General features: G+C 58.8%; 1 protein-coding gene across 1 annotated transcript; it reads left to right on the top strand.

Moving 5' to 3' along the window:
- The first annotated feature begins 45 nt into the window (after nt 1-45).
- SLC27A4 (solute carrier family 27 member 4) lies at nt 46-9,649 on the top strand. Its single transcript, XM_065695526.1, has 13 exons — nt 46-140; nt 2,476-2,642; nt 3,301-3,695; nt 4,315-4,473; nt 4,817-4,886; nt 4,999-5,090; nt 5,604-5,713; nt 5,945-6,154; nt 6,393-6,519; nt 6,698-6,835; nt 6,996-7,160; nt 7,596-7,742; nt 7,921-9,649. Exons 2-13 carry the CDS (start codon nt 2,482-2,484, stop codon nt 8,076-8,078), a joined length of 1,932 nt encoding a protein of 643 aa, XP_065551598.1. The 5' UTR covers nt 46-140; nt 2,476-2,481; the 3' UTR covers nt 8,079-9,649.
- Nucleotides 9,650-12,889: the final 3,240 nt, after the last annotated feature.

Here is a 12,889-nt window from a genome sequence, read left to right on the forward strand (position 1 = left end):
CCGGGCGGGACTACAACTCCCGGCGGGCCGCGCGGCGCGCCCCGCCCCGCCCCGTGCCGCAGCGGCGGGCGGGCCCCGCTCCCGGCCCCGCTCCGCTCCCGGTGCAGGTTGCCGGGCCGCCGCGGACCGCCCGGAGCCCGGTAAGAGCGCGGCCCCGGCCTCACCCCTTCCTCCTCTCCGACACCGCTCCGCTCCGACGCGGTGGCCGCGCTGCCTCCCAGCCGGCGCTCGGGCGGGGCCGCCGGGGCCCACGGTGTCCCCGTGAGGCGCCGCGGCCCTGCGGGCGGTACCGGAGCCTTTCAGAGCCCCGGTCTCCCCGTAAAGCGCCGCGGCCCTTGTCCGCAGCGGGCTGCGGGGCTCCGCGCCCGGCTCTTCCGGGGCCCGGCCGGGGTTGGGGGACAGGGACCCGGTGTGGGGCCCGCACGGGCCTCCCGGTCCTGCAGCCCCCATCGGATGGGGGAGTGTGGGGGGGTGAGGCAGGACCGGGTCCGTCCCGTTCGTCCTTCCCCGCGGGCGGAGGGCTCATCCCCATCACCGTGCCCCGGGACGAGGCAGGGGGCGGTGGCCGCCCATCTGCTGGCGCTGGAGAGATGCCCCCGGAGGCTCCTTGGGTCTTGTGCCCGTCACTCCCCGCCTTTGGCTCCCCGGAGGCTCCTCACCGTGCCCGCGGGCGATGGATCCCTGCGGTTCGCGTTGTGCCCGCTGTGTACGGGCGGGTCTGTAATTGTGGCCGTGCTGATGCAGGCAGGCAAGCGCTGAATCCCCACCGGCGGGGCCGGGCCCTGCGGTAGCGCCGGTTATCCGCGGGAATCCGCCGTCGGTAACGTCTCGCCGCCGATCCCTCGGTATCGCGCCGGTTATCTCTCGGCGGGAGGCACCGGGCACGCCGGTGTGAGGCACAGATGTGAGAGCAGGATAACGGGGGCCTGTCTGGGCCCGTCTTGCCTTCCAGTGGGAGATTAAAAGCACCTCGCTGCCCACACGGAGCGTGGCTCCCCCGCTGCTGCCTCTCCATGGCCGGCTGCTTGCTGGGAGCGTGTAAGGAAGGGCTGAGGTGTAGCGCTTTGATGGGAGCTGCGAGATGCTCTGTTTCATCGCAGGGAGAGGGGGCTGCGATGCTGAGAGGCTGTGGGGCTGTGCCGTGGGACGTGAGGCCTGGGAGGTGTTTGGTGGGGAGGTGATGGGGGACCCGCGGGCAGGGGCTATGGGTGGCCCCACGAGGCAGCAGCATTCTGCGCTCTGGTGCTGGTGCTGAGACACGCGGGTGACACGCGGGTGACATGCCAGGGCACGGTGACCACGTGGCGCTGCCTCGGCTCCCACTCACCGGCATCTCCACAGGGGCTCCCCTGCACCGGGGGGGAGCTGCACAGGGCAGGGGGGAAGCCACAAGCGTGGCTCCGGGCACCAGTGGCTGTGGCAGAGGCCAGTGGGGGCTGACGGCTTCAGAGCAGTGAATCCACCTTCAGAGGGAAAGGGAAATGACGTTGGGTGTTTCCTTCCTCTTCGGCTGGCGTCCATGCCAGGAGGGACCCGTTTTATCAAGGAGCCCTCGAGCTGTGACGGTCACATCGCCGGCACTTGCCCCTGCCCGATGCTGGCATCTGAACAGACCCTTTGCTAGGTCGTGGTCTCTCTGCGAGTGTCAGAGCCACATCAGGGTGTTTTGTTTGGGGTGGGGACAGAGGTACCGATTTGGGGGATGTGTATCAGAGACTTGAGTTGTTACACACAGGGCATGGGGTGGAGGTCTGGGATGCTCCTGGCAGCAGTGACAGCCCTTGTTCTGCCCTGGGCAGAGCCTGTCTGTGCCTGGCTTCGTCCCCAGCCCGCTCTGGCAGCGTCTCCAGCAGAGCTGCTCGCTGACACGAGGGTTTGCAAGCACAAGCAGAGCTCAAAGGACCAAGTTTCCTGACCCTGTTCCTGTGCTGGGGAGCATGCGAAGCCGGGCTCTCCCACCACCCGTGCAGGAGAGCTGGTGCTGCGGAGACCTGCGTTATGGGCACAAGAGGGATCCTTGGGATAGGGGAGAATTTGGAGCCAGGCTGGGAGTGATGGGCTGAGCCAGCCCTGCCTGGCATCACCCTGCTGCCTTCCAAACATCTGTACAAGGTCTCCTGCCATGGTTCTGCTCCTGCATCCATGAAGTGAGCTCATCCTGCAGCTCACGCTGCTGGGGCGCAGCCGTGCCCCTGGCTGGTGTGCAGGATGTGGCTCTCCAGGTGGGAATGGCCGGGCTCCCAGCTGGCACCAAGCAGTGCCATGCTGGCAGCTTCACTGGAGGCCATCCCCGGGGCGCAGTGAACCTCTGTGGGAGCTCTGTGCTGCCGGGTTGTGTCCTCGCTGCCAGGAGGAGCCATGACTCAGGAACCTCATCCAGGAAACTGGGGGCTGCGAGCGAATCCCCCGCCCATGGGGTTGTTATCACCACGTCCAGGGCGTGCGGGTTGATGGCCGTGGTTTCTCTCCCCACAGGCCACGATGCTGCGCTTGGCTGCCTTCGCAGCGCTGCTGCTGTTCTTCAGGGTCAGTCTGGAGCTGTCCTGGGTCCAGGCCATCCCTGCTCTCTTCATCTTCTACCTGGGATCCGGCGGATGGGACTTCTTCCTCATATTCATCAAGACCATACGAAGGGATGTCCAGTAGGTGTCCTGGCTGGGGTGGCCCCAACCATCCATCCTGCCCCTGGCCCACTGCTCTGCCCCAGTATATGTGTGAGCACAGCCTCCAGATCCTTGCAGAGCCCTGGGTTTCAGCTGGCACCTGGCCTAGCTGGAGGGAGATCTGCCTCTGCCAGGCCCAAACTCTGGGGCAAACTCTGCAGGAAGGATAGATTTCAGCTGAGCTCTGAAGTCTGGTGCCTGTCCTTGTACTTCACCCTGTCCCTAAAGCTGCTGGCATGGCACCAAGTGCCTGGGCAGGGTTGGTTCTGAGTCGGTACCGCGCTGTGCCAGCTCCTGGCAAGGGTGTGTGGGAAGGGAGCGGCAGCACCTCTTGGAGAGCACTTGAGGCTCAAAGATGCCCTTTTGATTGGAGACGTCCCTGTCTGCAGCCGTCCAAAACACAGCTTCACTCTTCATCACTCACACTCCCTCTTCATCAGTTCCTGGCTATGAGCATCTCTGCAGATGAGCTCTGCCTTCATCCTTGCTGCTCAGCGGAGCACCCAGAGTAGGGCCTGGAGCAGTGCTGGCTGTTGCAGCGCATGTGAAGGTCCTCACGCTGTGCTGGCTTTGCTGGAGGGCATGGGTTTGCAGGGCTCACTGAGCAGCTGCCCTCTTGCTCCTCTTCCTTTGGCAGCACGGGCCTGGTCCTGCTGCGCGTGAAGTGCCAGGTATGGAAGCACGTGCGGGAGAAGAACACAATTGCCAAGATCTTCCAGAAGACAGCAAGCAAGTACCCGGAGAAGACAGCGCTGATCTTCCAAGGCACGGGCGAGAGCTGGACCTTCCGGCAGCTGGATGAGTACTCCAACAGAGTGGCCAACTTCTTCTACAGCCAAGGCTTCCGCTCGGGCGATGTGGTGGCTCTCTTCATGGAGTCCCGCAATCAGTACGTGGGGCTGTGGCTCGGCCTGGCCAAGATTGGGGTGGAAACGGCCCTTGTGAACTCCCACCTGCGCATGGAGGCCTTGCTGCACTGCATCACCATCTCCAACTCCAAGGCTGTGGTGTTCGGGGTGGAGATGATGGAAGGTGAGGGGCGGGCACATGTACCCGGGGTGCTTGGGACCGGAGGGTGGCTGTGTCTGTGGATTTAGTGTTCCCTTCCTGCCCACCCCAGAGCAGGGGTTTGGAAGAGGGTGGACAGTTGGATTATCCAGGAACTGGATCTGTTCTTGGTCCCTTTGGATAATGGGCAGGATTTGGAGTTCAGTGCTGACTCACAAGCAGCTATACCGGGCGTGAGGATCCTTCTTGCCCTCTCGGATCCATTCCCTGCATGGAGTCCTGGGCTGGGCTGCCCTTGCTCTCCATAGCTGTCAGCCACATCCCTGCTGCTCGGCTCCAGCTCCTCATGCGTTTCAGCCCACGCCTCCGAGGTTGATAATGTCAACAGACCTCTTGGCACCAGAGAGGTTTTGGCTGGGGAGAGGTGGGGAACAGGATCTTCTGGTCCCTGAAGAGGCCTGGGCTGTGGCCGCAGCATCAGTTAATCATGGGAACAACACCCACCTGAGGTGCTTGTCAGCCCTTTGGGGACCCTGCTGAGCACAGCGAGGGTGCTGATACCTGGGGCTGTCTGGGAGGGCAGGGGTCTCTGTGCTGTAACCACCCCGCGGTCCTCCTCCATCTCTCCTCTTTACTTCCTCAGCAATGCAGGAAGTGCAGCCCTCCCTGGAGAAGTCCATCCATCTCTACTGGTCCGGGGAAGGGAACTCTGAGTCTGCGCTTCCTGGTGCGAAACACGTGGACCCCCTCCTACAGATGGCCCAGAAGCACCAGCCCACCCCCCCTGATAAGGGCTTTCTTGGTACGTGGTCAGCTCCTGGGGGCCAAGCTCGTGGTGGTGTTCTTGTGGATCAGCCAGTTTCAGCACTGACAGGAATGTCTGCTTGGGATGCCAATGGCAGATGTCTGCAGCAGGGCGGGGGGTGTTCAGGATGGGTCTTGCTCTGGTGTCTGTATCCTGTCATGCCCTCCATGTGTCCGTCAGACCTGATCTGTCCAGCGTGACTCCGTATGTTCTTGGTGCTGTCACATAAAGTTCTGGCTCAGCAGGCACGAGCAGAGTGTAGGAATCTGACTTGTCCCCCCTCCAAGCTCAGCCAGCTCCTAGATGGGGTTTGTGACCTTGTCTCCTCATTGCTCTCCAGATAAACTCTTCTACATCTACACCTCCGGCACAACGGGGCTGCCCAAGGCTGCCATTGTGGTGAACTGCCGGTAAGACCGTGGGCTTGAGGGGCTCCAGGGAGGACGGGGCTGAGCTCTGCCCTGTTGTAGCACAGCACCTCTGGCCCTGCTGCTGATGTGCCTTTTTCCCCCTCCACCCCAGGTACTTCCGCATGTCCAGCTTGGTTTTCTACGGTTTCCGCATGAGGCCCGATGATGTGATGTACGACTGCCTCCCGCTCTACCACGCTGCAGGTACCTGTGCCATGACTCCGTGGCTCCGTGGCTGGCTGCTCCGCTTGGGGTGCAGGCTGGGGCAGCAGCAGTCTCCAGTTGATTGCTGCTGGCAGTGTCTGAACAAGGCTTTGTGCTTTTCCCCTGGGAGCCAAGAATCGATCTGGCTGACCTTTGGAGTGGGGAGTGAAAGCGGAGGCGGCGTGGGGGGGAGTGTGTTATCCCAGCTCCTGGGCTGGCTTTCTAGCTGCTCCTTATTGCTGCTCCCCATGGGAAGTCAAGGGGAAGGGAAAGCAGTGCCTGCCTCACTGGCTGAGACGTGCTGGGATGTCTAGGTGCAAAGTGCTGCCCCACATCCCGCTGCCACCCATCTCCTCCCCAGTACCTGTGGTCCTGGGGGGCTTTGGCGAGGTTGAGCACCCATCAGATGCAAGCCAGAGTGTGGCATCCACCTTGCCCTGCTGGGCCTCTCCCCAAGAGGGCTGGGCTGGATGTGTCTGGGGACTGAGGGCTCCTCTGGCTGCCTCTCCACAGGGAACATCGTGGGGATCGGGCAGTGCCTGCTGCAGGGCATGACCATTGTCATCCGCAAGAAGTTCTCGGCCTCGCACTTTTGGGAGGACTGCGTCAAATACAACTGCACGGTGAGGCCATGGGGGGAGCAGGGAGTGCGGAGTGGAGCATCTCTGCCATGCTAGGGAGGGGGGAAGCCTGGACCAGGTCCGCCTGTCCATCCCAAACCACCTTCCGTGGCTGTTCGTCCCGCCTGGGGTGTTCACTCCTTGTGTTGAAGCCCTTCCCATGCTCTAGCATTAGCCAGGAGGTGTTGGGTATGTGAGGGCTCCCGGTGAGTGTTTGCCCTCCGTCCCCCCCAGATTGTGCAGTACATCGGGGAGATCTGCCGCTACCTGCTCAACCAGCCCTACCAGGAGGCGGAGCGGCAGCACCGGGTGCGCATGGCGCTGGGCAACGGCCTGCGGGCCTCCATCTGGAGGGAGTTCATGGCCCGCTTCGGCATTGCCCAGGTAGCAGAGTTCTACGGGGCCACCGAGTGCAACTGCAGCCTGGGAAACTTCGACAACAACGTAAGGCCCCACCGCCCTCCCCGTGCCCCAGAGCGTGCCCGCTGGGCTGGGCAGGGCTGGAAACCCTGCTCCAGGTGTCTTGCTGCAGGAGGCTCGGTGTGGGTTGCTCTCCACCCGCAGGGGTTTGGGTGTTGTTGCGTGTTGCCAGCTCGCTGGTATCCTGGATGTGCGTGGGCAGCAGCCTCGGGGCGGGAGAGATGTCCTTGCTACCCACAGCTCTGAGCTCTTCCTGTTCTAGGTTGGGTCGTGCGGCTTCAACAGCAGGATCCTACCAGGTGTGTACCCCATCGGCTTGGTGAGGGTGGATGAAGACACCATGGAGCTGATCCGGGGACCAGACGGTGTCTGTATCCGCTGCAAACCAGGTGAGGCAACTACAGGGATAAATCTCCTCAGCCCTGTTCAAGTCTTCCCTGTTAGTTCAAGACAATTTACCTGGCTCTGAGTCTCTGCTCAGTAAAACCCCACCAACCCTATTGGACACACTCCTTGCTTGGGTGCAGGAGGTCGTGCCTCCCTTCATCCACTCTTCTCTCCCTGCAGGGGAGCCAGGCCAGCTGGTGGGCCGTATTGTCAAGAGCAACCCCTTTCAGCACTTCGATGGCTACCTGAATAAGTCAGCCACCAACAAGAAGATCGCCAGGGACGTGCTTGCAAAAGGGGACACTGCCTATCTCACAGGTGAGGCAAGCAGGGCCCTTCTGGCCACTGAGAGCAAGGAGAAGGGTACCCGGATGCCTGTGGGGCTGATCCAAGCTGATGGCACTGCCCTGAGATGCACCAGGGTTGCTTCCAACCCCTTCGACACCTAATTTCTTGCTTATTCCTCCCTTTCCCGTAGGGGATGTCCTGGTGATGGACAAATACGGCTACATGTACTTCCGGGACCGCACCGGGGACACATTCCGCTGGAAGGGGGAGAACGTCTCCACCACAGAGGTGGAGGGGACGCTGAGCCACATCCTCAACCTGACAGACGTGGTGGTTTATGGGGTGGAGATCCCAGGTAGCTGAGAGGGAAGAGCACAACCAGGGGAGGCAGGCGGGCCTCTGGCACTTGAATGTGAGCGTGACCTGCACGTCCAGCCTTGTGGAGGCTGGAACAAGGCTCCTGTGGGTGAGATGGGAAGAGGCCACTGTGGATGTGCCTATAAGGAACCAAAGGGTTCCCTCCCTCTCTTAAGCTTTTAGTTTGGAAGGACCCCGTGGCCTTTTTGGACTGGCTGCAAGTGCCTCCTGTGGATGGAGGTGTCCCTGATGGTGGGGTGTCACTGACAGCCTGAGCCACAGGGTGGTGACACAGCCGGTGGCACAGCTGGATGTGCCAGCGCTTTGGGACAAAGCGGGCTCTGTGCCAGAGGCCTTGTTGGTACGGGGCAGATGGAGATGATGCTCTAAGAACAGTGTGTCTGAGTGTTCTCCCTTCTTCTGTGCCGCTTAGGGATTGAAGGGAAGGCAGGAATGGCAGCCATCGCCGACCCGGAGAACTCCTGTGACCTGGAGGGCTTTGCCAGCAAGCTGAAAAAGGCGCTGCCGCTGTACGCGCGTCCCGTCTTCCTGCGGTTCCTGGACAAAGTCTCCAAGACAAGTGAGCCAGAGCACGTGCATTCCCACTGGACACGGAGCTGGGGGAGCCTGGGAGGGGAAACTGCTTATGGAGACCAGTCTGTGGTGGTGTCAGGATGCTCCTCTGGTGGTTTGGAGGTGCAAGGCTGGGTTTGATGAGGGTGTCCAGCCAGCGATTCCTCATTCCTTCCTCTCTCCAGGCACTTACAAGTTCCAGAAGGTGGAGCTGCGGAAGCAGGGCTTTGACCCCACGGTGGTGAAGGACAGGTTGTACTTCCTGGACTCCAGGCAAGGTCGCTACCTGCCGCTGGACCAGGCAGCGTTCGACAGGATCCAATCGGGACAACAGAAGCTGTAACCGGTGGGGCTCAAGCAAGGCACCTCCCTGAGTCCTGCTGGAGAGAGGGGGGCAAGGCAGGCACAGGGGAAGAAAAGGTTAAAGGAGTGATGTAAAGGCATGCTAGAGATTTTATTTGACGCGTTTTACAGATAATGGTTTGGGGGGAACACAGGGGGACCGAGGGGAGTGGGATGGTTTTATACCAAAGCATAGACTCATTATGGCTTTATTTTCTACTTGGTACAGCGGTGGTGGTCCTGTGCCGTGGGAGGGGCAGGACCCTGGCCAGTTAAGGAGGAGTGGGGTGCCCCTGCCATTCCATTTTGCTTTTCCTCTCTTTCCCTCCCTTTTCCTGTCTGCAGCCACCCTTCCTTGTGAAGGCCATGAAGGGACCAGTGCTGGGCTCTTTTCCCCACTCCTCCACCAAGCAGCCAGCTCCTCCTTGGCACAGGGCCCCCAATGGCAGAGGGAAGCTGGGTGCCAGGCACAACCCCTGCCCCCTTGTCATGTTTCTACTGTGAATCAGGGGAGCAGGGTAGTGCTGGGCTCGGGAGAGGGACAGGGATGTGTTTCTGCCATGCCTTGCTCTCTCCTGGGGGTGACATTTCTATATTTCACAATCACACGCACATTCTGTTCTATTATATATATATATATATATATTATACACGCTGACTTATTATGTTTTTTCATTCTTAATTTATTGTCTGTACTTTTGAATGTGTCCTGGGTTTGTGCAGTAGGTGGAGGAATAGCCCAGACCTGGCCTCTCGTGGAGAGCCCTTTTCTCTCGCAGGGAGATGGGCCGCTCATCTGGGACTGATTCTCCTCTTCCAGCGTGGATGCAGCTGTGTGTGTCCTTGTGGCCTTGCTCCATAGTGAAGGACATGAGCGAACCCCACTCTCTTGTGAACACTTCTCTGGGTCTTTTACTTCCACCTTTTGTGGATGCAGCTTTGTTTCGTGCACCTTTTTCCTTGCAGAAAGCAGGTGGGAAAGCGGGAATGAAGGGTCTGGTTTTGCCTTTGCTTAGATGCACTCAGCACCATGGAGCAGCTCTTGGGGCTTTTTCTGCTGGTTGATGTCTATGCCCTGAACGTTGGGAAGCAACTTGCCATGGGGAGAGAACGTCCTCCGGAGGAGGGGGGTCTCTGCGGGAGCCTGACTTCGCTTGCTCTGCATCCCTTCCCGCAAGAGCCCTCCCTGTCTCCACTGCAGGAGGTGGTCCCCAAAGTGAAGTGTCCGTGTTAAACACCTGACTTTGCGCTACATGAACTCCCCGCCTTGTGTCTGACGTGAAACGGCCTTAGCAGCGATGCCCGGTTCCAGGCCTCGAGGACCATTCAGATACGTCTGTTCCAGAAAAAACTCTGGGTTGGGGTTTACTATTCCCCCCCCCCCCCCCCCCGTTTTTTTCCCCTCCTCCTTTAACGATTTGGTTTTATGCTTTTAGCAGGGTTACTCCTTAAAATGACGTCTGTCTTTTGTGAGGGCAGGGTGTGCCTGCTCTTCCAGCTGTGTTTCCACACCAACGTACCTGCCTGCCCCAGTCTGTCCTGTCCTCACAATTAAATGCGAGTATGGGCTATGCTGGAGTTTCCTACCTCTTCCTTGCGCAGTCCTGCTCTGTGTGGGGAGGTGAGGGACTGTGCTCTTTTGGGAACTGGGAACTGCTGCTCCAGAGCACAACCTCCCTGTGGGGATGTTCGCTCATCTCGGAGCAGGGGGAAGCAAGCCTCTTGCTGCTGCATTTGATGACTGTGTGATAACCAGCTCTTGATGAGACTCTCCCCACGTCCTTCCACTGATTTCCCCACTTCCCCTTTATCCTGTCCTGTTTGTCCTGGCCCACTCCTCCCTGTTTACCATGGCCTGACTGGTTCCTTCATACCTCTCCTGTTCTCTTTGCTTTTCCTGCTGCTTCTATCCATGTTTTGGCCATGCTTAACCTCCCAGCTCATTTCTGCCCTCACAGACAAGTTTTCTGGTACCCATTCCCCTTGCTACCAGAACCATCTTTTAGACCCTCAGCATCCAACCCTGGGATGGGAGAAACCGGCTCCTTCATGGCATGTGTGTACCAGGGAGAAATGTCTTGCATGAGGCTGGGTGAAGCGTGTTGCCTGGTGAGAGACACCATGGGAAAAGTACTGGAAATCTGCATCCATTTTATACCAGATGCACTTCCAGGCATGTTCGAATTGATGGCTTCTCCAGCATCTCTAAGCTAAAAGCTTCAATTTAGCCACTGGATGCAGTGGCCGTGGGCAAGACCCATCTCAGAGCTGCATCTGGCCTCTTCTGCAGCCAACTCCAGCTCATTCTAGGTGAGGACAAGGAGCATGGAGTGGTGGAGCAACATGGTCCAATACTGCTCCTGGAATGATGCAGCTCTTGGGACAGCGTCTGTGCCAAAGCATCACCCCGGCTTGGTGGAAGACAGCCTTGTCCCCATGGCCCTGCGATGCCCGAGGGCTCAGCCTTTAAACAAGGTGGCTTTGGCCATGGGGGTTGTACAGGGGGCTGCTTCAGGGTATGAAGCAGTGGCTGAGACCTCTGCGGATGCTCCAGTCCCACCTTTGGATGCTGCTCCTCCCGCAGCCACCAGTGGAGGGCAGGCTGGGCTTAGCAAACGTCTGCCCTCAGGGGAGACCTCTTTAGGAGCTCCCTGAAGGGGGTCAGAGCCCGGGGAAGGGGAGGGTTTCCCACCACGGGACAGGTCAGGGCCTGTCTGAGGTGCAGAGGAGGTTTTGGGTGCAGGTGATGGTGCTGGGTGTGAGGCCAGCAGCAATCCCATGCACTGGTGTTCTCCTGGTGAAGACCTCGGCAGCACCGAGGTCACCTCCTTGTGCCGGGCATCTGGTGGGCACCAGCCTGAGCTGCCCAGCATCATTCAGCTCTGTGCTAAAGGGAAGGGGTGAGAGCTCGGCCTCCCCAGAATCAGCCTTAGGGTTGTTGTCTGGACATGGATGAGGCAGTACAGGAGGGTACAGGAGCACTGTGCTCCCTTCCTGGAAGAGGTGGCGGTGCTGCCCTGCACACAAAGCTGCTCTGAAGGATGAGGGGCACAGGGCAGGGCTCGGCGCTGTGTTTTACCTGCCTGAGAGCTGATTAGGGTGAAAAAGCCAAGCAAATCCTGCATTCAGGGTTTGCAAATGGCTTTGGAAGCTTGTGGAAGTATGGTTGTTATCTACTTGTATGTAAGCCCGTCCAAGTGGAGACCAGCTTGTAGTGTTGAGCTTTGGAGATGGGTGGGGATTATAAGCACACCTGAGTCCTGTGAGAAGAGCAGGATTTAGCCCTTGCTGGTACTGACACAACCAAGGGGCTGGGACGTGGCCGGAGCATAGCAGGGAGCTCAGCCCAGGCCCCATGTTATCAGTTGTAGTTACAGGGTGCAGGCAAGAGGAGCAGGATGTGACCCCCTCAAGGTGAGAGCTCCTGTTCTGGGGAGATGAGAAGTGCTGAACTGACTGGGAAACAGCTCAGCAAACCGCATGGGGGGCTGTGATACCCGGGCTTTGACAGAGGAGACCCGCAGGGCTCAGTGGTACCCATGCAGCACGGTACCGTGCTGGAGGGCTGGGTGCACACCTCTGCACTGACTTCCCAAGGAGAGGGGAGCCCCACGAAGGTGTGCTGGTAGCTGTGAGGCGATGCTGACAGCCCTGGGGCATCAGGGGGGTTAAAAGTAGCATCTCTGGTCCCTGCTGGAGGTGTGGCTGGGGACAATTCCCTGTTTTCCCTGTGTTCATACTGAGGAGGGTTGTGTCGCACTTGGCAGTGCCTGAGCCTCCCTGCAGAACCCAGCTGCAGCACTTAGAGTTTTCCTGCTGTCAGCTTTGGGTTGAAATCCTGGGGCCTTTTTAATGTCCCAGCTCCTCTGGATAAACGAAGCCTAGGTGCGAGCATCCCTGCAGCTCTCAGGCCAGCAAAGCAAGCACAGGACTGAGCCTGGGATCAATGCTGGGACAAACCCCTTCCAGCAGAGAAGCATTTGGGCAGAAGCAGCCAGTGCTTGATCGTGCTCTGTTCCTTTCTCATTTCTTTGCATTGTGAGATTTTAAGGAAGAAGCTGCTTGAATCTTTTTCCTATGATTAGAGACACCTTGAGAGACTTTTGTCTCTCCTTTGATCAGTGTGCTCGTCTGGCTCAACAGCTGCGTGCACATAAAAGCACTATGTATAAAGTACGAGGTATTGTTCTTTTTTAATTAAAATACTTTAAAAGCTGTTTGCATGAGGTTAAGGAAACATCAGGATCCTTTCCTCGGTTATTATTAGCCTATTAATTTACGCAAAGCCTAAGAGCTTTACAAACCAAACGTACTTTTCACCATGGAGATGGCTGCTTCTCCCAGACTCCGCATCCTGGACAATGACAGGAATACCAAGAAAAACAAGGCTGAAACTTCCTTTCTGCTCAGCGGCTCCAGGCCCAGCTCAGCCAGGCCCTGTTTGGTGTAAAGAACTGGGGTTTGGTTTAGCTTAAAGGTAGGCAGGGGGGTTGCAAACGGCTCAGGACCTTTCTGGGGGAAACTTATGCTGAGAAAGTCCATGAGGGCCTTTAACAGCACAGCCCCTCCAGCCTCCTCCTTGGTGTGCTGGAGGCTTCCCAGACAATGACAGCCACTCCTCTGCACACTGAGCTAGCTTTGCCTTTAAGCAGCGTTAGGGAAATACTCTGCACTAAAGAAAGGCCTAGCCTTTAGAAATGGAAATACGTGATTCCCATCAGTGGTTCCAGTGGAACCAGGAGTAGGGCCAGGGACAGCTTTTCCCCGTTCAGTTTGAAGGGGCAGAGGATCCTACCAAAATGATGGTGTGCC

Source organism: Lathamus discolor, chromosome 15 (assembly GCF_037157495.1).
Source record: "Lathamus discolor isolate bLatDis1 chromosome 15, bLatDis1.hap1, whole genome shotgun sequence".
NCBI classification, from domain to species: domain Eukaryota; kingdom Metazoa; phylum Chordata; class Aves; order Psittaciformes; family Psittacidae; genus Lathamus; species Lathamus discolor.

Excerpts from the sequence above, each read along its gene's own strand:
- SLC27A4 (XM_065695526.1), top strand. The coding sequence starts at position 2,482 with ATGCTGCGCTTGGCTGCCTTCGCAGCGCTGCTGCTGTTCTTCAGGGTC. Across the intron at positions 5,714-5,944 it reads GCGTCAAATACAACTGCACG|ATTGTGCAGTACATCGGGGA; the intron begins GTGAGGCCATGG and ends CGTCCCCCCCAG. Across the intron at positions 6,155-6,392 it reads TGGGAAACTTCGACAACAAC|GTTGGGTCGTGCGGCTTCAA; the intron begins GTAAGGCCCCAC and ends TTCCTGTTCTAG.